This window comes from Aquila chrysaetos, chromosome Z (genome assembly GCF_900496995.4).
Source record: "Aquila chrysaetos chrysaetos chromosome Z, bAquChr1.4, whole genome shotgun sequence".
Lineage (NCBI taxonomy): Eukaryota > Metazoa > Chordata > Aves > Accipitriformes > Accipitridae > Aquila > Aquila chrysaetos.
Window position 1 is genome coordinate 41431029 of NC_044030.1, and position 26062 is coordinate 41457090.

At 39.5% G+C, this 26062-nt stretch overlaps 1 protein-coding gene across 5 annotated transcripts in view; it reads left to right on the top strand.

The window, feature by feature from the left end:
• The window catches only part of PTCH1 (patched 1), a 76322-nt gene that overhangs the window by 22327 nt on the left and 27933 nt on the right, over positions 1 to 26062 (top strand). For all 5 annotated transcript variants that reach the window (XR_003921914.2, XM_030004357.2, XM_030004356.2 and 2 more), the window contains 11 exons: positions 8130 to 8319; positions 9597 to 9666; positions 9779 to 9870; positions 11315 to 11513; positions 12152 to 12273; positions 13579 to 13726; positions 14513 to 14644; positions 14961 to 15116; positions 15741 to 15839; positions 17165 to 17290; positions 24217 to 24335. Coding sequence is in view for 4 of the 5 variants with exons in the window: in XM_030004357.2 (XP_029860217.1) it covers positions 8130 to 8319; positions 9597 to 9666; positions 9779 to 9870; positions 11315 to 11513; positions 12152 to 12273; positions 13579 to 13726; positions 14513 to 14644; positions 14961 to 15116; positions 15741 to 15839; positions 17165 to 17290; positions 24217 to 24335 (1453 nt within the window). In the remaining variant the exon portion in view is untranslated. The remainder of the gene's footprint in view (positions 1 to 8129; positions 8320 to 9596; positions 9667 to 9778; positions 9871 to 11314; positions 11514 to 12151; positions 12274 to 13578; positions 13727 to 14512; positions 14645 to 14960; positions 15117 to 15740; positions 15840 to 17164; positions 17291 to 24216; positions 24336 to 26062) is intronic.

Sequence of the window (26062 nt, forward strand, 5' to 3'; positions counted from 1 at the left end):
TGCCCATTCATTCCTCAGTCTCTTTGTTGGGATGGTCAGCAAGGATGCCAATTGTGACGGTGGTTTTCTATAATATGGACACCTGCCCACTAGGAAGTGGACTGAGACCACCAAGTCATTTCACATAAGCTAGCAAACAGCTGTCAGATGGTAAACAACTTGTGGTCACTATTGTTCCTGGCTGGATTAGAACCAGTGACCCAGAGGTGAACAGCTCATATCCTGTTACCAAGGTCATGTGTCGCAGCTCAGTAAGCAAGCAGCTACTGTGTTTTATGTTTAATTGGAAAGTTTGAATTGCATGTACCGGTTTTGTGTATTATTGTACATTTTGCAGCTGCTTGCATGGGGTTTTTTTTCAGTTTATACTGATCAATTTTTTCATTTTGGTTGGTTTTTTTTTTTACTGCACTTTTCCAGTGTCTCAGTCCAGAGGGGCACCAAGCAAGAAATGCATCAAAAAATGTCTAGTTTTTTTTAAGCAATCTGTCTGTTTTACCCAATCAGTAATAACATTCTTCTGCCTATGGGCAATACAGATGCATACATGTAAAATCAGTTTTTATTTGATTTTTAGAAAGCAAAGGTTTTAAGTCCTAAAATTGCAGGGAAGGTTTCCCACTACAAGCAGAAGCAGCTGTTGTTGGGCTGTCTTCCTGAGTATGCAGGCAGCTTTGTGTCCTTGTCACAGCTCTAAACTTTGTCAAACTGTGACAGAATAAAAAGCCATCTTTGATGTGTGTTTTTATTTTTGCTATTCATAATCATGTCAGCATTAATGAAATTTGTAACAGCAACACTGGAGTCATCCCCAGCATGTGTGAGGAGTAACTTAACTCATATCATATGATGGCTTGGGAGATAAAAAGCAGCCTTTTGAAGTGCTTTGTTGGTTGGGTTTTTTTGTAACTCTTTTGCATTTGTAGGCCACAGTCTTTTATCTTTGATTTTTCTTTTTTTAAGGAAAACTAAAGAAGCTGGTGTTATCTAATTCTCAGTGTAAAAGAAATGGTTGAGATGGTCACATTGCTTCTAGACTTTCCTAGCAGTCAGTGGTGCTAAAGAGAGTTTGAAGTCAGTTAAATCTTCACATTGGCATGCAAAGGTATTCTAGACAGACGGTGTCCTTTTGTTGGGCATTATAATAGGGGAGAAGTGTGGAGTGTCCACCTGGACGTTGGGAAGGGAGATGGTAGGAAGAAGAGAGCTGGTAGGACGCAGGCTGTCTTAACCTGAGCAGACACAACTGTTGCTATTCCATGTGAGCTGTACAGATGCAGATAAGTGTATTCAGCAGAGTAAATGCCATGTGAGAAAACCTAGACACAGCATGGAATTTCTGACTGCCTGTAGTCCAGTGCTGGCATAGATCATGTCTAATTACATGATAAAGATGATAATTTTTCATGGAGCTGTTGCACAGCCATTGAACAACCATGTAATCTCTTTAAAGACGCTGATTGGTTACCACTGTGTTCTAGCTCTCGTAAGCTCATCATTTCTCGATGGATTTTTTTTTTTTCGGTAGCTCAATTTCAGTCACTCCCCACGAAGTCTTTATTTTGCGTAGTTAAACAAATGAGCAGAAAAAAATCATTGCAGGTAGCCAAAACTTTTTTATAAGGTAATCCTGATGGGCTTATGAGAGCCATCCTTAGCATGATTAGAATATTGGATACATCAAACACATGATAATGTCTTACAGTCAGTAGTTCATAAATTCAGAGATCAACCATGTAAACCAATAGCAGTTCTGACTCCACAAGTAGGCAGCATTTTAAAAGTTTAAAGAAGTGGACATGCTAACCAGTCCCATTTGTTGTACTGACTAAACATAACTTTCAATAAAGTGTTTTGCACTTCCTCCCAGCAAACAGTTTTACCCCTGTACTCTGCCAGTCAGGTCTAGAGAATGATCATTCTGAGGAAAGTGCTGTCTTCCCTGCTCTTCTGTCAGGATGCTAACTAATACTGTCTGTGTGCAGAAAAACTATTTTCTATTGGTGACAAAGAGCAGCACAGACAAGCTCAGAGATCCAAGAGAATGCGAAGACAGAACTCCCTAGAGAACAACAGGAAGCTTTAAATCAAAAGGCCATTATTTTTCTGTGCCGAATAAGAGGCAGGGTAATCCTCATATTTGCCAGAGAACTTCAACTCTTTATCTCAGTTTCTTTATAGGAGGTTTCGATCCTGCGTGAGTGGTGCTTGGATGCTACGTTTTGTTCTCATGAGGTCTGTGCTCCTTTATCAGTAAAAATGGAAATTGTCATTGGTGTCATTAGGTACTGACTTCTGCTATGTGGCAGGTGTGAACCCTTCTAATCCCGGTATGCGGTTAGGACAGGGAGGCAGAGCTGTGGCTGGCTGGCTTATCTGCATACCATCATAATGAACTGAAACTAGTTTCATTTTGTACTTTTCGAGTAACACCAGTATACGTGTGTAATAGAGGTGCGGACGGGAACAGCACAAGGAGAGGTTACGTGAGGAAGTGGAGTAGAAGGAAACCCTTAACAGCAGTCAAAGTAGAGGGAGATAGGCTATGTAGGATGCCAGGGAGAGAGGTATGAAGACCCAAGACCCTTCCTGGTTCCCATCCTGGCAGGACGAGGGTGCTGAAGGGTGAGAAGGCAAGGTGCCTGCAGCTTTCCCCGGCTCTTGCCCAGGGTGAAGCGCATCACCTAGCTGGGGGCTGTCCGGTCTCCTTGCAAGTCTGGGCTGTTCTCTTTTTCTGCACACTGCTGCTTTTTGGGTTGGCTGGTAAAGGTTGAAGACATTGGGATATTATTCTCAGTCATTGTTTTTGTGTGGTTACTGAGTCATGAAGGGTTTCTATTTTCTGTTTCTCTTTGGTTCCCACTGTGGTGATAACAGGTATTGCAAATTCCAGAGGTTGCCTGCATTGGCTATTGCTCAGACCATAAGGGAAGCATTGTAAGGGGTACTAATCTACACATCTGATTTATCAAAAAGGGTCAGCATCTTTTGGAGGGATGAAATGAAAACATTTTTTTGTGTGAGGTGTCCGTGACTATTAGAGGTATGATTTTATTGCATTGAGTTGTCACTGTCAAAAGTCTGGGCCAGACCGCTTTAGTGCTACACACTTACAGTCCTCGAAAAAATCAAAAAGATGGCATTGCTCAAACACAGCAGAAATGTTTCTGCTCCTCCCCGCAAGTGCTTAGGTGGAAACAGCTTAAGGCCCATAGTCTTCAGAAGAGAGGTTCTCCAGAAAATTTTGCTCCATTCACGCTCCTCAAGTTTGTCACAGAAGAACTTAGGCTCCAAAACCAGTAGGTATTTCTGGAAATCTTGGCTTTGGTTTCTCAAAGTCTGTCCTCCACATTGGTAGGGAAACATTTTCATCCCAACTGTTTGGCTCTCAGGAATTTCTCTTTCAGAGAGAGCTTGCTGTCTACTAAGCTACTTGTTGCACAGTTGTGCACAAGGTAACTACTGAATGGTTAATAGAGGTAGTGTTCATGTCCGAAAAAAATAACAAAACCTCAGGCTGTGTGACGCAGTTCCAGTAACCTGAAATGGAACATTGTAAGATATTCTGAAAAATAAATATTTCATGCCTTGTGAGCAACCAGACAGTAAATTAACAAGCAGTGATTTTTGGCTATCACTCATTGCTTCATTTAGGGTCAATCTCTTAGTGTAGCAGAGGTCAAACTTACTCCTGAGACTACTCAGCGTGGAAGGGACTGCAGTTCCAAGTCGTGGATTCCAGAGTTCTTTATAAGCATGTTAGTGTAATGCCACATAAATTTTGAATGCTAATCGTGAGAAAGGTGTAGGTAAGACAGTGACATGAGCACATGAGCTGAATGACCCAGTAACTTCGAAGTTGTTAGCAAGTCAGTCGAAGGAACTGTCAGAAATTGTGCCAATGAAAACAAATTTGGTTTCACTCTTATGGTGCATCAGTGTTGTGCGAATGTACAGTAGAGGCAAGCAGTTTTGTTTTTCTGGGTGCTTCTCACTTCAGATGCACCAAAGCATTTTAATATGTGATGACTGAAACACTGGGACTGTGACCCCAGTGCTTGGTAATGGGATCTAGAGCCTTTCACCTATAGGTCATGGGTTCAGGTCTGCCTCAAGTTAAGGATGACTAAAACTTGTTACCACCTGACAGCTGTTCATTGCTCTTGGGGGAGGGAGACACGGTGGTCCTTACACAGTTCTCAGCAACTCAGCGTCCATACTGACAATTACTGCTCTCTTCAGGCCCTTCAGAAGGGGCAAGGAATTTAGTACCTTGACCAGCTTCCGCTCAAGTCAGTGGGGAAGTTACGAGGAGCAGCAGTGTGTTTCAAGGTAGGGGATGCTGACTTGCTCAAGGCAGAGCTCATGTGTTCTGGCAAAGAGCTAAGAGGGAAGCGTGTGGATACTGGGGGCGGGGGCAGGGAGGAGAAGACATTTTGCATTTCTCTGGAGAAAACAGGTTTTTAACAAGAACTAATACTCGGCAACAAAGATGCTGTCAGTAAAACTGTCTCATGTTCAACGCTGTGCTTCAGACACATTCTTCAGAATTAGAAACTGATACGTTAAGTGAGAAGTGGTGCCAGGACACTGGCATTACTGCTTTGTTGTGATTTTTTTTTTTCCTTTTTTTTAGTTTGTTAGCTAAATTGTACAGATGGCATAGTATCTCATTTTTAGTAGGCAAACACCCAGAATCTGATGACACTGCTGGAAGGACAGTGTACAAACTGCTGCATTGTGTTACCACTGGCCAGGAGACAATGTACCGATCTGTTATTTAAATCAGAATTTTGGCTTGTGGGAATTTGTGCCACCAACTCAGCTATCTTGGCACTAAATAATAAGGAGTCATGTAATAAAGGACTCCAATGCCATCAAGTGGCTTTTGATGTATCAGAAAAGGAGAGTGATGTGTGGATTTTGTCACCGGCATATTGAAGTGAAATAGTTCTGTCTGATGTGGAATAAAATGGGAAGTATTGGTATAGTATGCCATACATACAATTTAAGTCAGTAGCATTTTGAGTGTAAAATGTTGTTGTCACCAAATATAAGAAAAGAGAGTCCGTAAGGGAAAACTGAAAAACACCAGCATTTTGTCCATTGGTCATATTTTCCATTACATCATTTGTCCTATAGTGTGGAAATCCTATGATGACTGTAATGTGTGGCTGGTTTTTTTTTTCTTACAAGTGTAAGGAATTACTTTCTGCAGAGTGTGCAAGTGTTGAGCATAGTATTGCGTATCCTTAGCACAACGAGGCCAGAGGCTTCAGGTGCATTTCAGTGACATTTTTTAGTGGTTTCTCTCCTAGGTTTTTGCACCAGCTGTGGATAGTCTGGGGGAAAAAAAAAAAAGGCGTCAAGAGTGCTTGATTTTTAAAAAGTGCACATTCAGCTGATTGTGCTGGTTGTGGAGGAGGCTTAAGATCTCTGGGTATGGCAGCCTCCAGTGATCTTTGCAAACGTTCAATTAAAATAAATGAAGCCATAACTGGTAGAAACTTTAAATTTTTTTTTTTTTTTTGCCTTCACTTTTGCTTTTTATTACTTCTGATACATTGAAAGGCCACTGACATATCCACTTGCTTCTGGTCTGTCCATATGTTTTCACATAATCTGACTTTGTCAGTCAGAATTTTCCTCTGCAATCTACATTTATAATTTCTTGGTACCTGAGTGTTAATGTTGTATAAAGTATCTACATTTGCCTGTGGAGTTATCTTTACTCTATTTGGCTGAAGAAATGTACGTAACAGACCCATCAAAGAAATAATTAAATGGTGTAATGCCTTAAGAAGAAAGCGCAGCAGATCTGCTGCTGGGTTCTGGAACGTGTGCCTGCCTTCTTGGGTGGTTTTGCTATTCCTGTTTCTAATGTTAAAAGGGAAAAAAAACCAGCTTCTGTTCTGATGACTGACTTGTGTGATGCAATTTTGATTAGTTAAATCTGCCTTGTTCAGTGAAGTTAATGTGGTTTGACAGGACGTTGATTAGGAAGCAATCATTTCTGTTGATAGTAAACAGTTGGTCACTTTCAGCAGAGATAGGAATGCCGCCCTTTGTCTTGCATGAAGTATGATTTGTTGGTTCAAGTCCTGATTAAATTCAAAAGGACAGTGTGGGTGGGAGAGAATATAGTACCAGGACTAGAAGTTTATGGTAAACTCCACAGTCCTCATAAAATTGGGGCTTTATTGTCTTGGCTGGCATTGAGACACAAAAGAGGGAGAGAGACATTTGTCTTTGGAAGTATTTGCAGTGTAAATGACTGCAAAAGAAAGCTCTGGTTCCAAGACATACAGATTAGGATAACTCTGCTCCCTTACCCCCACCCCACATTCCTGTAGGATGAAGCAAAATCTGTTAGCGTATCATAGGCTACTGGTTGGTGGGGAAAGACAGCAATGAGCATGAACATGAGCCTGATGAGTGGAAGTATTTTTAGGGTTTAATTCTTGATAAAAATTAGCAATAGCTTTTTGTTACCATGCATATGCAGTGTTAATGATGGTATGTTCTCTCACTGTAGTAAGAGGAATGTTAAGTTATAAAGGAACTCTAGGTAAGGAGGTTGTACTTTGATTTTTATTTTTTTCTTACTGTGAGCTGGTGTCTGTTACTTGGTATGAAGGAGGTAATGCCACATGTGACAGGCTGAAAAAATGGCGTGTGTTGTGGAAACACTTATTTCTTCAAAGAATTCTTGGACTAGAAATTAAGCAATGCTTCGTGCCAGCGTGACTGTATGGTTTAATTGTTGAGGGTCTCATTCTGACAGCTTTATCCATGCAGGGGCCCAGCTTCTTGCCTGGTGGTCCTTTTAGCCCCAGGGTGGGTTATGGGTAGGTTGAGGGCCCAAGTGATTGAAAAAGTGTGTCCCTGTTCAGGCTTGGGAATGTCATCTCCCACACTGCCAACTGGTTACAGATCAGTCTTCCGTTACATGGGCTAGGAAGAGATAGATGTACATGCCTAATTTCTGTTCACACTGTCGCAGAACTAAACTTTGGCAGTAATTCAGATCACTGGTGCCAAGCTGACTAAGACTGAAAAAAATGTAACAAATTAGACCAGGTCTGTAAGTTGGACTTAGCAGAGCAATAAAGGTAATAAATTGTAAGGGATGGAAACAACATGTTGGTGGTATTCTTGTCCTTCTCATCTGGATGTGGTCTTGATTCAGCTAATGGGCTGAATTAATTGACCCCGCCTCCCACATGCCGTTTGCTAGAGAGACTACAGGGGAGGTTATATAAAGTATATGAACTCTAGCTGAATGCTTTTTTGTAAGAGGGAAGATAATTTTCCATTCTTACGTAATATTTTCTGGCAAGGCAAATTGAATATGGCTCCCTCTAGAGCCTGTTGACTTTGCAGTCTCCCTCTACCTTTTTCTTTTTTCTTTTTTTTTCCCACCATATTTTAATATGGAGCACACCGTTCAGCTCATGTGGGTTTAAAAACAGATGTTGCACATGTATGATCTGTATCACAGCATGTTATGCAGGTACTGGACCACTGGGATAAATTAGCTGTAGACAGTCCTTTCTGCTACGCTCAAAACTGCATCTCTTTATGTGACCTTGGTATTTTTTCTTTTTTATTTAAGGCTGAAAGGAGCACTCATGCTCTCTCACTCTTTCCCTCCTCCCTTTTTTTTAACTGAAGAGAAGCATTCTCCTGCCTTTGCCAAATTATTTAGAAGAGTGTAAATTAAAGCCATTTATCTTGAAATGTGTTCTTGGTGCAGACTGTTTATGCAAGTGTAAGAAATTGTAACATAGTGTTTGGTCTGGTCTGCAAGGAAAAGGTTTTTCTTTTTTCTTTCTTTTTTTAATTGTTACATATGGGATTTTGGTTACAATGTAGAATAAACGGAGGCTCCAGTTTATGCATCAATGTTTTAGTGCAGTAGAGGCAATGGTATTTTAATGAGGAATATGGTTTTTGTTGCAGTGTTACTAAAATAAAGTAGTTATTAGTTTCAGAGTTACACTGTGATCAGTTTGAGACAAAATAGTCCATGCGCATGGTCAAGTTTTTCTGACCAGAGAGTGCTCATCAAGTGAACCCAGAATAAGCAGTTACTGTATAACACAAAGGTGTTGATATTTATCCATCAGTTGGTGGACGTGTGAGTCGGGAGTTAAATTACACACGGCAGAAGATTGGAGAAGAGGCCATGTTTAACCCCCAGCTCATGATCCAGACTCCACAGGAAGATGGTGCTAATGTACTAACAACAGAAGCACTCCGACAGCACCTTGACTCCGCACTTCAGGCCAGCAGAGTACACGTCTATATGTACAACAGGTAAGGGAAAAAGCAAAAGTTTTCCTGATCATCTCTAAGGGCTAAAAAGTGGACACATGCTTCCCTCCCTGTATTTTTAAATGGTTAGCACTTCAGAGCCTTTCCCTTTAGGACTGGTTTCGTTTGAATGTCACCGGTTTCTGATGCTTGACGTTGTAGCATGGTAGCAGTGACAAGTTGGCTTCTAACAAATAAGATGGGGTAGGTGGTGTTGGAAGAGATTCTGAGAATGTACCCCTGTGAGCAGCAGTGCTACAGTATCCAGCATTTGTCTTGGTAAAGGAGTGATGTCTGTGCTTTTAAACACAGGACCTTATAGACGGGATTACTAACATTGGAAATCTTTCCATATTAGAGTTCAGTTCACTAGTTGACACCGTCATGAGGTACATAATGACTGTGAACAGCGGCACAGGTTACTATCCTTCCAATAGTTTGGATATAAAGGGAAATGCAGAGGTGTGAGAAATGGCAGTGGGTGGAATAATAGCTATTTATATAACAGACATAACAGAGTTGGCCTTCAGAGTGTCTGTGTGCACATATTGAAGGTTGGGAGTTGTGTGCTGTCCAACAAAAAAATAATAAAGGTAGGTACCAGCTTTGGACTAGTGAGATGTCTCCCTGAAGAGTGGTTCCTCCAGGGTTACTACTTACAGGATGATGTGCCCAGGGGCACTGCCTGCAAGGCATGAAGCCCCCTGTCTTCCAGCACATCTTTTCTGCACATCCAACTGATGCCTCAGTGAACTAATGCCAAGGCTCCAGTTATTTTACCCAGCTCCCGCCTTGTCTAAGGCGTTAGAAGTCATGGCAGTGGAAGCTGTAACACAGCTGAAAAAGGAAGGCAGAAATCCTAGTGGTTTCTTTTTTCCTGCCTGGGTGGGTCAGCTGGGAATATCCTAGTCCTCTGAGCTGGAGCTGGCTTCTCACTTGTGTCACTGAGTGATATCTTAAGTCACTGGATTTCTGTCCCTTTAGCATGTGTTGACTAGCCTGTACGTCCAAAAGCAGCACCATTATTTTTAATGAGTTTTACAGAGAATGTGAGACTAACTGAAACAACTGTCTAGTCTGTAATTACAAAAAGAAAGGCCTTTGCTTTTTTTGTGAGGTGGTGTATATCTATGCTGAATAATATTTGCCTTTCTCAATGATTTGCTGCTAGAGGCCAATATGTGTGTATGAGTTGCAATTTTAAATGTCTGCTACATTTTAAAAATGACTTTTCAGTAATTGTGCAAGAAAAAAAAATTTGTTCTTTATATTTCTTACAGACAGTGGAAATTGGAACATTTGTGTTATAAATCAGGAGAACTCATCACAGAAGCAGGTTACATGGACCAGGTACATGTAGTAGGCATTTAGTTATAAGATTTATGTGTTCTCATGATTCAGCTCATGTTGCTTTCATTATATTCTAGTATAAATGTGTTTTTCCCCTTTCTGATTTTAACAGATCATAGAATATCTTTATCCTTGCTTAATTATCACTCCTTTGGACTGCTTCTGGGAAGGAGCAAAGCTACAGTCAGGAACTGCCTACCTATTGTAAGCATGGTTTTTATAACTTTCTGGTCTGACTGATTTTAATTGTATAACTGTGTATGATTTTTCAGTTGCATTCCCATTTTTTATTCATATTCTGGTTTAACAGAAAAATAAAAGATAAAGTGTAGTGTCTCTACAGAAAATATGCATGGATTTTTTTTTCATTGAACGAAGATTTTCCTGTTTCTAAGAGATGATTTGTAGGCATTGATTTAAATACTATGTTATTTTTCCTGTTCTGCTAGCATGCAAAATAAAATGTAAGTTCTGAATTCAAGCTTTAAGAATTTTATGCTTCCCCCCCACCCCAAATAAACTTGTTTCTGGTTGGTTGGTTGGTTGGTTGGTTGGTTGTTTTTTTTCTTCATAAAATACAAAAACACTGATTGGCTGGGAATTTTATTCCAAAGAAAATGTCTTGGGTTAAATCTCAAGTCTTCCTAAGGAATAAAGAACAAATCCTTTGCTTATGAGATCGTTAAAGAAACCATATAGTATCTTTTATGGGTGGTTTCTCACAGTTTACAAGTGTGATATTATATGCCCTGAATCCTTTAAAGAGTTAATTGTTAATCTGTGCAGGCATTTTCTGTTAATTATGCAAGAGTTAGCATTTGAGTTATTGTTTCTGTCCTGGTTTGCATGTCTCTGTAAAAGCAATTTGCAATGGCCATCTCTTAACCTTTAGTGTACAGTTTTAGATGGGGAAATAAGGGGGTTTGTGTTTTCTGGTTGGGAGATTCAGAATAATGACTTAAGCCTGGTTAAGCAGATACAGTGTGGTTTGAACCACAGAATAAGGCAGCCAAAAGCCTTTCTAGTCTGTCAACATCACAAATTCAGAAGTGGGGGGTGGGAGACATGACAGCGATAGTGGTGACAGCCATGGTAGCAGGAAAGCTTGATGGTTGATAGTCAAGCTGCCAGAGCATTTGAAGGAGCTCAGTATTGTTATAGATAAACAAAGATCAGCTATATTGATTGATTACATTTGCGAGATGATTATTAGACTAGCAAGAAGTAATCTGATACTATGAGAAAGGCTTTCTTTCCTCAGCCCCCTCTCTTCTTTCCCTCTCCCCTCCCCCCATAGTTCTTTGAAGCAGCAGTTGGCTGCTTTTTTGTATTTAGGTGCTTGATGATTTGTTTTGCTTTGCTTGTAAATGGAAGTATTTTTAACCTGTGAATATTCCATTTTATACAATAACTTTGTAAGAACTGAGTATTTTTGTTAAAATTACAACTGGGCTGCAAGAAAAGTACATTAACAAATCTAATTAAAACGTGCCTTACATTTTATGAAACAATCTTACCAGAAAAGGTTTAATTTGTCACACAACATAACTCAATTTATTTGTGCAAGTACGAATTTTAAAAGTATGTTTGTTTCAGTACTTCTTTTGTCTTTTGTGCATGTGTCATTTTCTCCTGGTTTCTCTTGCAGAGGGAAGCCTCCTTTGCAGTGGATCAACTTTGACCCCTTAGAATTCTTGGAAGAGTTAAAGAAAATAAACTACCAAGTGGAGAGCTGGGAAGAAATGCTGAATAAAGCGGAGGTTGGTCATGGTTATATGGATCGACCTTGCCTGAATCCTGCTGATCCCGATTGCCCAATCACAGCTCCCAATAAAAATTCCTCCAAAGTAAGTTTGCTTGTCCTTGTGCATTATCTTTTCAAGGGAGGCAGGGGTAGGGGGGAGGTCAGAGGGGAGAGAAGAAGGTACCATTTTCTTCCAAGCTATATATAGTTCATGTTCTTGAGTGATGTCATTTTTCTGTTCCTGTTATATGCTGTTAGCCCACAGCCACGAACTTTCCCTCATTCTGTGATGCAGTGCTTAACCCCACATATTCAGAGTGAGAGTACAGTTGTCAGCTACTGGCTGGGTGTGGCAATGCAGTGATGTGGCATTTCAGCAGATCTGATGCCTCAGACAGACATAGCCACTGCTGGAATACAGCTGCTGCTATACACTCACACCATGCAGCAAAGCCTTCCTTTAACTAGTGCCGGTTCTGTTGATTTTTGTGAAGAATTTGAAGTCATGGGCCCCAATTTTGTATATCCCTTTATCAATCACGTCAGGCTTTGGAGAAATTGCCATCTGGTCAACAAGTATCTGGCTGATTGTTCAACTTGATTTGTTGAACACATTTCTCTTTGTAGACCTCCTAGATTGTCTTCAATATCCATTATTATAGTACACTGGGGGTTGAATTAGGGTATGAGTTTGTCTAAAGTTATGAAACTGATTAATTGCTTCTTTGTAACTTTTTCCAGCCTCTTGATGTAGCCCTTGTTTTGAGTGGTGGATGCTATGGACTGTCAAGAAAATACATGCATTGGCAGGAGGAGTTGATTATAGGTGGTACAGTCAAGAACACTTCTGGTAAACTTGTCAGGTAAACCGATGTTTAAAGAAAATTTCAAAGTTTTTCTCTGTTAGAGTTTGGGTTTTGGGCACAGGGGGAGGATCATGCAAAATCTGCTGCCCTTGATGTGTATTATGAATCCCAGTTTGGGAGGACGTGCCTCAAGAGAACAGAATTTAAAAGAGTGATTAGGCAGTTGTTTAAATTTAAGGAGGCATCATTGCTTCCTGCTTCTAACCTCAGAATGATGGTGTATGTCACTCAGAAAGAAAGCTTTTTCCTGGAACTTTGTTGTTTAGAATGTATGTATAAAGCATTGAACAGTGTTTAAAGCACTGAATAACTTTGATCATGTTTTGAAATACGATCAAAGGAAAAAGGGAAAAAAAAATAATTTGTATAATGTGCTCACTCATTTGATTTCTCTTAGAATTCCAAAATCTCCACTGAACCTTTTGTTCACGATCGATATAGAGAAGAGTCTATTTTTATGTCCCTACATCTTGAATACAGTTTTGAGTGATAAAACAAACCCCTTTGTTTGAGACTTCTTGAAGAAGTCATGGAACACTGGACTTCAGTGGGGGAGAAGACCTGTGAAATAGAACTGTTCTGAAAAATGTAGGTCATACTAAACTAAATGAAGCATAATTCTTCCGTAGTTAATACAGGGAAGTTTTACTACAACTTTTAATATGAATATTGACCTTTTTTACATTCACATTAAACACTCATAAGTCTTTCAACAAGTAGCCAAAGAATATATTTTAGTGAAAAATAAAATAATGCCTTAAGCTTTAAAAATTGTTGGATACAGTTGCATACTGTGGAAGTTTAGGATGGATAGTTATTGCCATTGTGTGCTCCTCGCAGCTTGTCAGGCATCAGGAGTTTAATCTGGCATTTCTCTCCCAAGAGATGAAAAAGACCAAGGTCTTCAAATGACAAATTGCCAGCAGCATTTACAAGATCTTGTAGAAAAAACTGTTCCTGTGGCGTCCTCACAGTAATCTGTCTATCATGAACTTTATAACTTATTTGTAGGATTACATTCTTTGCTCCTGAAACTGATCCTATTGAAAATAATGGCAAAACTCTCATTAACTTCACCAGTGAAACCAGATTAAGCCTCAACGCTGCATAGACCAGTACAGCTGCACCAGATATACAGTAGAATAATTATACTCTGTTCAATTTTAATACAAGCATGTGTCCTGTAAAATGAAGATGCTAGCTCCTGTTAGGGTCTCATTTGGGACTTGATGCTATGAAAATAATTTCCTGGAAAAGCTCATTTTATGCCTCTTCCTCCTCTCCCTTCTCTCCATGTCACAGTGCCCAGGCTTTGCAAACCATGTTTCAGTTAATGACTCCTAAGCAAATGTATGAGCACTTCAAGGGGTATGAATATGTTTCACATATCAACTGGAACGAGGATAAGGCAGCAGCAATTCTGGAAGCCTGGCAGAGGATGTATGTTGAGGTAAAATTGAAAATAACCTAGATATCATACTATAAAGTCCTGCTAAAATCCACTGCCTTCTGTCACGGCTTTTTACCATATTTCTTCAAGGAAGATGCTTACACCAGAACTGAGTGATTGCCTCCGACTTTTTAAGCTGATTCCACCCCCACCCCCAGCCCAATTAAGAAGCTGCTTGGTTATTCACATGTGAGAAGCCATGAGGGTTTTGCTCCTTGCTGTCTGGGACATTTTTGCTTTGCTTGGGCTGAGAAGGAACCAAAGAGCTAGGTGGAATTTAACAGCGTTTGGTTGGCATGGTTGTTCTAAAGGTGTCTGGAAAACATTAGCCAGCCATGGGCTGCTCTCCCCGCGGCAGCCTGGGTGGGGAGGCTGTGTGACAGTGCCTGGCCTCTGTGTCCCAGGCTCTGACCTCTGCTGCGCTGCTTCTGACCTCTGCAAATGGCCAGGCAGGGGGAAAGAGGAGCACCCCAAAGAGATCGCTGGCAAAACGCATACTGCAGCAAATCCAGGGTGGAGCTATGGGAAGAGGACTCAAGTTAAAATGTTTGGAATGGGCTGGGAATGCAGTAGCTTCTCCTGAAGGATGCAAATTCTTGTCTGATAATCAGTAGCTTGCAAGAAATAATTACCAAACACATTTGTGTACTATCAGCGTAATCTCTGTGTAGGGTGTGGGCTTTCGCAGGAACATGAATGAAAAAGTAGTTGATTTCAGATGTGTGCTGTAGAAGATGGTAATGAATTTTTCTTTAGTCATACCAAGTTTTATTTTTCTTTTCATAGGTGGTTCATCAAAGTGTTGCACAAAACTCTACTCAGAAGGTGCTCTCCTTTACTACGACCACCCTGGATGACATCCTAAAGTCATTTTCTGATGTCAGTGTTATCAGAGTAGCTAGTGGCTACTTACTAATGGTAATACAATACATTTATTTAATTTTGCCTGTTAGTAGAGCAGGGCTTAAATATCTGCTCTGTTGTTACCAGTCAGTAGTCCAGAACATTTTAGGCACATTTAAAATAAAAACTACAGTTTGTAAACTTTTGCCTCAGGCTTGTCACTTATTCCTCTGTGTAACATCTGTGATGTGTCTATTCTATTTACAAATGTTTGTAAGGATGTGTATTTTCGGTGGGGAGAGATAGCTGTTAGAAAAGGATCCATTTTAATATTTTGCCTTTTTTTCCCCCAACTCCATCCCTCCCTTCCCCTCCCACCCCCTTGCTTTAGCTTGCCTACGCCTGTTTAACAATGCTGGGGTGGGACTGTGCCAAGTCTCAGGGTGCCGTGGGGCTGGCAGGAGTCTTGTTGGTTGCACTCTCGGTGGCTGCAGGATTGGGCCTGTGCTCATTGATTGGAATTTCCTTTAATGCTGCCACAACTCAGGTATTTAGGAGACACAAGTCTGCTGTTAAATTACAAGTACTCTGTTAGTAAATGAACACAACTGAATCTTTGAGGGGGAAAAAAGCTGCAGAAGTATTTTGGCTCTATATCTTTACTTGTGCCTTTGTCCTGTCTCGTAGCTTGTGCTGTGAGAAATTAAGTGATCGTGCTGCCAAACGGTATTAAGGAAAAAGGCAGGTAGCATGTATTTTGTTTAATTACTAGATCCTGGTTTATTTGATTTTTCTGTGTCTTGATACAAGTGGAGGCATCCAGTTGTACATAAGGAGCCGCAGGTTTTGTCTTTGCATCTGAATGTATCGGGATGTTCAAATTCTGAAACTATTTTGAATGTAACATGAATTATTATCAGATATTCTTTGTCTACCCAAAACTTTACTTTTGGTGAGATTTTGTACCTGTAAATGGTATAGTGCAAGTTCCTCAGCAGTATTCCAGAAAAAAAGTTATTAGCTGTATTGCATCCTTTTGATTTTCATTTTACCCTTAGATTTGTGTACAGTGTAATGTAAAAGTTGCTTTAATTAGCCATTTAATGGCTAGCTGCATGGCAGGTCATAAAACAACCTTCTTGATTTTTGTTTGTTTTGTTTCTCCCCCAAGGTTTTGCCTTTTCTTGCTCTTGGAGTTGGTGTAGATGATGTTTTCCTTCTGGCACATGCATTTAGCGAAACAGGGCAGAATAAGAGAATTCCATTCGAGGTAATGACAAAATAGGGATTTGGGGGAAGATAAAACAAAAGGCTTCATATAGGAAAAGATAACTGTATCCAGAATTAATTAGTAGTGATTAAAAAAACCCATTTTTTTTTCTCAATAGCTTTTCCTAGGGTCTGGAAATTCTTATTTCTGTCAAAATAGGAAATTACGGCAATATGTGTGATCCTAGAATGTTTTGGAATGTTCACATTCTTTTTTGCTTCCTTTTTTTTTTATAGTGTCTCAGATTTATTTTGTCTTGAAATTTTAGTTTATAGCTGTCATATAAAGGCTAATTTACATAATCCAAATTCTGCCCAAAATTTTGGTGAAAGTTGATGTAAATTTAGGAACAAACTCAAATACGAGTCTGACAATTAACTGATAGAATGCTTTTAGTGGAGGAACACAAAAATGTTAAGGTGAAAAGAAAGAGGAGGAGGACAGCTTAGAAAACAATTTTTGTATTTGTATCAACTGTTACCTTTACTTATTTGTTATGGCTTTAAATTTGCATTATTCTGAATAATTGTCTCTGTTTTTCTTTTCTGATGTTTGTAATTGACCATGAACATTTCAAAGCATGACTTACTAATGTTACGAAATCTGAGGTGGTGCACTTTTATGATCCTTTCCCTTTATTGACCTTTTTACCCTCAGTCCAGAGTTTCATATCCGAAGTGCAAACCGTTTAAAAGCAATGTGTATTTGCCCATTCTGTTTTGTACAAGCAGTGTCTTCCATGTGCTCCTCCCAGCTGGTTTGGCATGCAGGCACTACAACCTTGCTCTACTGTAACTTCCATATGCTTCAGAATAGCCTGTTGGGTTGGGAAAGGGTCACGTGTTTATTTTGATTTATCTGCATTCTTTGTGTGTAGTCCCTGGGTTTTGGGTTGGTTTTTTGTTTTGTTACATACTTCTTCAAGATGTTTAGCTATGTTATGCCTCTGTGCTGTTAATATATGCTTATATTGTCTGAAAAATGAGAACACCAAGTGACTGCACTGGTAGAACATACATCCTACTTTATTACAGATATATTTGATAGAATGTCAGTAACTTAGTGTTCTGAAGCTAGAATCAGCTTTGATAATGTTTTCTACCATCAAAAAAAACCATGAGCATTTCATATGTCATCTGCTTTTCTGCTCAACAGTATACTTAGTATATCCTTTATTCTCACATACTCTCAAATGCACATTTGTATTCAGAATTTCATGGTAGTAATTTTTCACTGTTACTGTGTTACATCTGTAGGATGACCCCTTCATTTGCAGGACACCACCTTATTCACTTGACTTTTAAGATACGTCATTTGTTTTGCAGGACAGAACAGGTGAATGTTTGAAGCGAACAGGAGCAAGTGTAGCCCTTACATCTATCAGCAATGTTACTGCTTTCTTTATGGCTGCCTTAATCCCTATTCCTGCTTTACGAGCATTTTCACTCCAAGTAAGTTTGTATGGTATTTTGCTAGCTCTTATGCATGGTCCCATCATGAAAGGCCAGTGATGATACCTGTTAGTGGTAGTGTTAAAGTCTGTGTTCAGTGCTGCTGCAGTGTGGTCTCTGTTTACCATAGATCTGGGTAATAACAGCTGCTGTCTGCTCCTCCCATTTCTCATGCCTGGAGTCTCTCACATCCTGTTAGCAGGTGAAAGAATACCATGCCCCATCAGAGCTGGGTTCAGTGCAAAAAACAAGATGTATGCAACTAAACAGAAACAAGTCTCCAGAACAATTTGCATTCTTAAGTCAAGAGGAGTAGACTGTACTGTAGTGTGTACTGTAACATTCCTCACTAGCAATTTAATCGTTTCATTCATTCATGTTTGTCCAATTTGCTGCTCTTATAAACTATAACTAAAGTGCAATGGCAACAGCCAATATGCATTTGCCATATTAATTACTACTGCAGCAGTTTGTACTGCCTTACTCCCAGTGTAATTTTAGCAAACTTGGAGAAAACTTAAAGAATTTTACGTTCCAACTGCTTTGAGAGAAAATGTGAATTTTATGTGCTGAACCATGTATCGCTCACTCTCCCTTTCTCTCTTTGTCTTCTTGTATTTGTGATTATATACCTTCAGGAATATGAAATATTAAGGATGCTGGAGAAAGCTTTCTTCTAAAAGCAAGGGCTCTTTGAAGAAAGCTTTGGGAGTTTCTGCCCTGACACAAGCGATTTATAGCACTGTCTGACCTTGGTGCAGAGCAGGCAAACTATACTTTTTCAGTAGTTATTTTTCTTCTGCTGTAGCCTGGTTCTCCAGTCATTTTTCATTCTCCTTGAGCCCTTGGCTACCCGGAGGAAGCAAGGGCTGCAGTTTTTCTTAATACATCTGGCAATTATTGCTGTTTTCAGAGATTTAAGTATGCCTGCATTAAGCTGTAAAATGGTAAACTGTTTGCGATTGCAGTTATGTTAGTAATAAGCACTAATAATTTGTTTGCCATTTCCTTCTCAATAGGCAATTTGGTAGTGAACAATAGAGAAAGTAAAGGCCTTGGTGGTTTTCTGCGTTGTTTAGCAGATGTCTGTGGCAACTAAAACTAGATCCTTAGTCCTGAATGGTTAGCAGTATTTAGCTCTGCTAATTTGCCAAAACCTAGATGTCTCTTCTTACAGGTGATGTGACAGTGAATTGTTTTATTTTATGGGAGAGACCAGTGTCAATGTGTGAAATATTTTTGGAAGTGTAACACTTATTCTCTTGGAAGAAGTTATTTATGTCTCTTAAATCTGTGGCCCAATTTCAAACATTCAACATGTACCTTAAGCAGCTGACAGGATACTGGAGATCTTCACAAGGAATCAGAGGAGAAGGCTTGTTTTGTCAGGCTTTGTAGTACCTGTGCTTTACAGAAGTTACTTCAGCCTAAATGCATCTCATAAGAAGTACTCAACAGAGATGAGCCATTTTGTCCTAATTGTACTGCTGAGCTGTTGAGTGGGAGCCACCAAAATTAATTCTTATCTGATCAAATTTTGCTCAGCCTTTCTCTGTTCTCACTCTTCACATCAGAACATGACAGGTTGCCTTTGGAACATATGTGGGGACAACAGCTGTAATTGTTACTGTAATCTGAGTATAAGTTAAATATACCTTTCCTAAAGTCTTTTCATTTTGCCTGCTGCCGTGCTGTAGACTGAATCACTGAAAGTTCAGAAAACTAAGTCTGCATAGCAAAATGACAAACAAAAAGTTTCCAGTGAGATTTCAACATATTCGTGTATGAACATGTTGATATTATTCAGAATAAAAACATGATGATCAAAGTCCTTTTTAAGGCAGTGATTAATATGGAATCTATGTGTAGGAACATTTGGGTGTCCAGAAATTAATGTTTGAGTTGCTCAATCTTTTCTCACATGCATGTGTAATTTGTCTTTGCTTGCACATAGTAATCCCTTATATGTATATAAGAGATGGAAAAAGTGCAAAAAAAAGGCAGCTGGAGACCTGTAATGAGGATTTATTGATGCTAAAGCAATATATATAAATGATATGTATATAAGTTAGGAACTACTAAAATAACATCCTTTGTTGTTAGAAAGGAACATCTATTACTTGCTTTGCCTAGCTTCACCAGGTAAAATCAAAATCAGGTGATACATTAATCACAGCATTCAGAATCAGATAACCATGGCAGATTTTGGGTGGTCTGTATTTATATATGGATTTCTTTATTTACAGCCTTCTTCCTCCCTCTCCCTCTTACTCAGGCTTGTTTAAACAAGAAGTGCTTGCCGTCTTTGATAGGTTCCTAGCAAGACTTAGAAAGCAATGAAATACTGCATTTACTTTTCACAGATGCTGCCTTCTTCTCATGTAGATAGTGAATTTTTAACAGATGGACTTAAAAAAGGATTGCTCTTGACCTTGTTTTGCTCTTCATTCAGTTTTCTTAAGACATGGCAAGATAATTGTCAAAGTTTCCATAACTTTTGAGGCCCAGTATCTGTAAAATAAACCAGCTGCTGAGGGAGAATAAATGGTTTCCTGCATCTGCAAGCTCAACTTCTAGTTAGAAACTCATATTTTGCATATAAATGCTTTCTTCTTTCTCAGCTTCTGTTCTGTTCTGCCAGCTAAAGCAGTTCATTGATACCTCAGAGTTGTTCATTTACTTTATGGAACTCAAACACTGCAAGGCTGATGCTGTCTTAGGAGTTTGCTAGGGTTAGCTCTTGCTGAGTTTTAAAAAATGGAAATGAGTCCTTTTGAAAGTGAGATTTTTAATATTAATGCCATTATGCAGATAGGGACTTTTTTAGCTTTTTCACTATTTTAATTTTTTCCATTTGTTGATCTTATTAGCCCTTTATTTAAGCAGTTTTAGGGCTTTGAGATGCTGAACATGTCCCAACTACTCAGTCACAAGAATCACCTGTAATAGTGCTCAGGACTTCGAAGGAGTAGGTCCTGAGTTTTCAGATGTGTTTCATTTCTTAAAATTGTGGTGAAGGGGGAGGTTATCAGGGAAATCCACTGAAAGTTTTTGAAGTTTGCAGTAGGAATGTCTTAAACATAGCCCTTTGTTTTGAGTATAAATGAAGGAAGGCAAGGCAGAGTGTTAACTACTGCTCGGCTGAATTCTTTCCTCAGACAGACTATTCGGACACTGTTATGGAATAAATTCTGCCCAGGAAAGAGAAGGTAAAGACAGCTCCACAAAAATTCATCTAACTCTTCTTGCTTACACCAGAAACTTCCTCCCCTAACAGCAGAGGAGTGGTGTGGATTCACTAATGAGCAGGGGTGAACTTTTCCCAATCAGTCTTAGCAGTTAACTTTTTCCCTCACTGTAAGAATGACAAGTTTTTTTCCTAAATGTAAAAGTGCATTACCAGGTGGTGGCTTTGTGGAAAGAGAGAATGTAAGTTTTTAAGCTCATTCAGTTATCTTACTCTGCTGAAGTGGTTTGTCTCCCTCCTTTTACCCACGTCATTTACCTTTCTGTGCTCCTGACACGAGAATTTAACAAGCAAAATTAAAGCCTCAGGGAAAAAGGCAGGGGGGGGAGGCAAGGGGGGTCTCCAGGTCTTTGCGCTGTCAGGAGGGAGTTGCAGATAGGCAGCAGTAGGGTGGAAGTTTCCCTGACAGACCTCCTCGTCTGTTCATCACCTCTGGCTATACAGCACACCCGTTCTCCTTGGGTGGGCTGCCAGGAATGGCACATAGCAGCACATACCTTCAGCGGGGCCCCAGCCTACCAGCCTGGCTCCCGTCTCCCTTGCTGCCTCCAAGCACAGAGTGCCATTCTTCTGTCTCCGTGAACAGTTGCAGCAGCAATAATATTTTTAGGCTGTGCATTATGAAAAGATGCAAAAAGTGGAGCATGTTTCTCAGGAAGTGACCAACATTTTTTTCTGATTAATGGAATTTTTTTACTACTCTCTGATCTCATTTCACTGAATGCCTTCATTTTACACCCTTGAGTAGGCCCCATTTTATCCCTTCTAGGACTAATCTTACCTTTGTTGATTTCTCAAGGAAAAGGTCTGAGCCCCTTCCTCTCCCATTTGACCATTTGTCTCTGAAGGGGTGAGAGAAGATGCCCTGTCCCAAAAAATCCTAAGCATGCTCTCAGCTTAGATGCTGTTGACAGATTGCCTGTACTCTGGAAGCTCTGATACCACAGTTTTTTGTTGGTGCTTTTCCAATCAATGTAATTGTTACAGATTGGGTATTGCCACGATCGCATTTCTCATACATCCCATTCCCAGCCACCGAATGTCTAAATGGTATTGGGAGGGGAAGCAGTGGCTGATGCATCAGTTCAGAGATTGAGTCACCCCGCAGCAGTTCTTCCTTCCCTCTTTTTATCAAGTCACAGGGTGTTTTTTAATGGGACAACAAATTAAAATTGATACAAGAACAGTATCTTCTGTATTTAATTGTGAAAATTGAGAACTGTTACATCCTTGAATTGCTGGGGAGGTGGATGAGGGAGAGACAGTGTGCAGTATATAGGAAATGTGGTGTTAAGCTCTAGGAATCTATTTAAATACGAATCAGAACACAGAGGATTTTTAAAAAATATTTTACTTGCAGGGTTCATACATCAAGACTGGCATGGCACAATGGAAAATCTAGTTGTTTTAAAAAGCGATGTCATGTTAATAGGCAGATTTACTGTGTGTTGTTGGATTAGTTTTGATGCTGCTTAAAAAATCAAATGCAAATATAACCAACTTTAATGGCATCTCTACCATACACTCAAGTATTAGTTTTCAGGTTTAGCGGCATTTTTGATTCAAGGACGTTGGGGTCTACAAAGGGGACTGATAAGGCATGAAGTATTTGCAGTTTATGGAGCAGGAACAGAGAGGACTTAGGTTAGTTTTTCAGCTGTGCTGGGGAGGAGTAAAAATTATTGAGTCAGGCCTCAACTCTTTTTTCCAAATCTCAAGAAATCTTAGCTGATCCTTGATAGAAGATCTTGGTTAGACACAACTAATTATTCATGTTATATGGGTGATTCAGCCTTGTCTGGTTTAGCAGCAATAAAGCAAGCAGTTGTATGAACTAGGTCCAACAAACACCTTGCTTGCAACAGCAGCCATTTGTTTGTCTGACAGATCCAATTAATTCTAGAGAGGATCAAAAGGAAATCACTTAATTTTAAAGTCTTGGCTATGACCTGACATACCTTTCTTGTGGACGTTTATAAATCATGAAATAGTCATTGGATCTTTTCTCTCAAAGATGGCTAAATACTAATTCAGCTTTAAGTATTAGGTAAATTCTGTTTTAGTAGTTCTGTCTACAGACAACCAGCAGGACCAAAATCTTACTTCAGGCAGGCTGGAGACAACAAAAGAGAAACACCAATAAAACCACTTTTGTATGCAATATATTTATGATTGAAATGAGTAGAAAACATTTGCATAGCTAGTTGATTCTGTCATTCTCAGGAAAGTAAAAACAATATCTAGTCTTTTTTATTACACTGACAGCTTCAAAACTCTAAAAGTCATTCAGTGTGTTATTACTTTGATTTTCACAGGTAAAGAGACACAAAAATAATAATTGTGGTATTTAGGCAATTTATTTATTTGACAAGAATTTTTAAAGCATGAATTTTGGATATCACATCTTTTGAGCTGCCAGTGTTGAGGCCTCATATTTCAACATCAAAAGCAGCCATTTGTTTATTTTGGAAAAAGGAGGACCTGTTTATATCAAGTCAGCAACTTCATTTTTGTAGCCCAACTCTTGTTCTTTTTTATATGACTGTTTTAACCCAAGTGGTTGTTACTTCAGAAGTAACAGGTGGAGGCACTTAATAGTTTATACGATTTCCTTAACACGAAACTGGGCTACTGTTGAGATGGCTACTGCTTATCTAATGGGTAAATAAAAGGATTTCAAGGGGGTTTTTTCACCTGTTGATGGCTCAACCATTTTTTTCCCAGTGTCTCTCCTGCTCTTACAACTATCTTCCAGTCCCATCTGTGCCCAGGCTTTCCCTTTGTGATGACTGGTGCTCCTAACAATTCTGCATTACAAATAAATGCTATTAATAATAATGATAGATGCTGCACCACATATGTTTATGGAGATTCTCTGGGAATCTCTGTGTGGGAAAGGGTTTGAAGTACGGTTTGAAAGGGGGTGGGCGGGGAGGTTGGTTTTTTTCATTACGTAATGTTCGCTTTACAAATTAAACCAAGTATTCTTGTTCCAATTTAAGACTCATTTTGGCAGACTGGCTCATTAATCAAGCACTGTTAAACACAAACATATTAATACATAGATTTACTATGTGGTGTTGGATTAATTTTGATTCTCCTTTAAAAATAAGCCCTGATAAACCCAAAATGTTGTTCTTTCTGGCTAGATTTTTAAGTAGGTACATCAAGTGCATAATATTTTACTAAATAGAACAATTTAATTAAAATTTACTTAAACATTTATTTAATTTCTGATTTAATTTTTCTTTAATGTTATTGTGATGCTTAAATTACTTCAGATCCCTTAAATGTGGAGTTCTAGTTCCCGGTTTGCTTTTGCTTCTATATTTTTTTTACTGTGAGACTCTAAATATGGCAGAATCTCATGCAAAAGTATGATTTGTTGGCTGGTTTCCACTTAAAAATCATCACCACGTGTCCAGGCACAGATGTACTAAAATAATATGAAGTTTATTATTAAAATAAATTAATTAACTACAATAGGCCTACCATAATGAAATGGGAATGTAAAAGTATATCTCCCAGTTTCCTCAGGGAAAAGCTTCAAAGCATCTGATGGGTTGACATGATAAATGGGTGAACGGATGAGAACTGAAAAGAAGTTTTATTCTTTGTAAAGCTGATGCCCTACATGAAGCTTAGTAACGACATCACGTCTCCTATGATTGATCTCTAGGCAGCAGTTGTGGTGGTATTCAACTTTGCTATGGTTCTGCTGATTTTTCCTGCTATCCTGAGCATGGACCTTTATCGTCGAGAGGACAGGAGACTGGATATATTCTGCTGTTTTACAAGGTGAGAATGTGTGATAGATTGATGTATGAGGTGTGTCTTTGTTATGGTCACCAATCAGTGCTACCATTCCTTGTCAGGAGTGGGAGTTCTTCACTGCAGCGGGATCAGTATGTTATTATGATGATGTTATTGCTAGTGACTGACTTAAATTTGCTATCTTAGTTTTTACCTGACAGAGGGGAAAAGTTAAAATATCTCTGTCTCATACTCTCTCTCTCACACACACACACATGCTTTTCCCTTCATTCTTACGTATGTTCATTTTGACTGTTTGTCGTGGTTTAACCCCAGCCAGCAACTAAGCACCACGCAGCCGCTCACTCACTCCCCCCCCCCACCCAGTGGGATGGGGGAGAAAATCGGGAAAAAGAAGCAAAACCCACGGGTTGAGATAAGAACAGTTTAATAGAACAGAAAAGAAGAAACGGATAATGATAATGATAACACTAATAAAATGACAACAGCAATAATGAAAGGATTGGAATGTACAAATGATGCGCAGTGCAATTGCTCACCACCCGCCGACCGGCACCCAGCTAGTCCCCGAGCGGCGATTCCCCGCCCCCACTTCCCAGTTCCTATACTAGATGGGACGTCATATGGTATGGAATACCCTGTTGGCCAGTTTGGGTCAGGTGCCCTGGCTGTGTTCTGTGCCAACTTCTTGTGCCCCTCCAGCTTTCTCGCTGGCTGGGCATGAGAAACTGAAAAATCCTTGACATTAGTCTAAACACTACTAGCAGCAACTGAAAACATCAGTGTTATCAACATTCTTCTCATACTGAACTCAAAACATAGCACCGTACCAGCTACTAGGAAGACAGTTAACTCTATCCCAGCTGAAACTAGGACACTGTTGGAGGACAACTTTCTGAAAGCAAATAAAAGACTGATGCTTTAGCAATATCTTCAAGTATTTTTAGAATGTTACAGGGTACTGCAAGGTGTCCAGTGCTGCTTGTATTGGATAGTCTTGGAATACTGTACGTAACTCAGGGTACTGAGAAGTCTTAGTTGCAGTTAATCACTATGTGCTAATTTTTATGCTTTTTATGCCTTTAAACTTAAATACATAAACATAATGTGTAAACTGTAAAAAGACTTCCCCTTAGCTGAGTATTTCATAGGACTATGAGGAATGCAGGATGATCAGTACCATTTCAGGATAATGCTTGATAAAGTTTCTGTTATGGCTGCAATAGTAACTTAGAATGGTAAAATACTGCCATTCTAAAGAGTGCATACACAGACTCTTACCTGATACACGGCCAGGTCTGGGTGTAGAGTGGGGCTAGGAGGACTCTACTGTCATCAGTGGAGCCAGTGCTTAGAAATCAAGCATGTTTTCTACCTTAGTTTTTGCTTTTGCCTGCAATGAAGAGGATCAGCTACATTTCTACATATGTACTCTTACTGTCATAACCAGGATGTGGAGAATCCTGGTTATGGAGTGTCACCTTAGCCTTTTACACCCATCTAGGAGCTGTCATAGTTTGACATTTTAATTTTAATGTCAAAGAGAGAAAGCACTTTTCTAAATTTCTTTTTGAGAGAGTGGTTAGAACAGGGAGTTGATCCCAAGCCAGGACTCCTGCTTTCTATTTCTGATTCAGTCATAGTTTCAGTGGATGGCCTAATGTGCTTGAATTTTGGAGCCCTGATTCTCAGAAATACAGGACAATCAGACCTTGCATTTATTCCCTTATCTAAAGTTGCACCAAATGTGT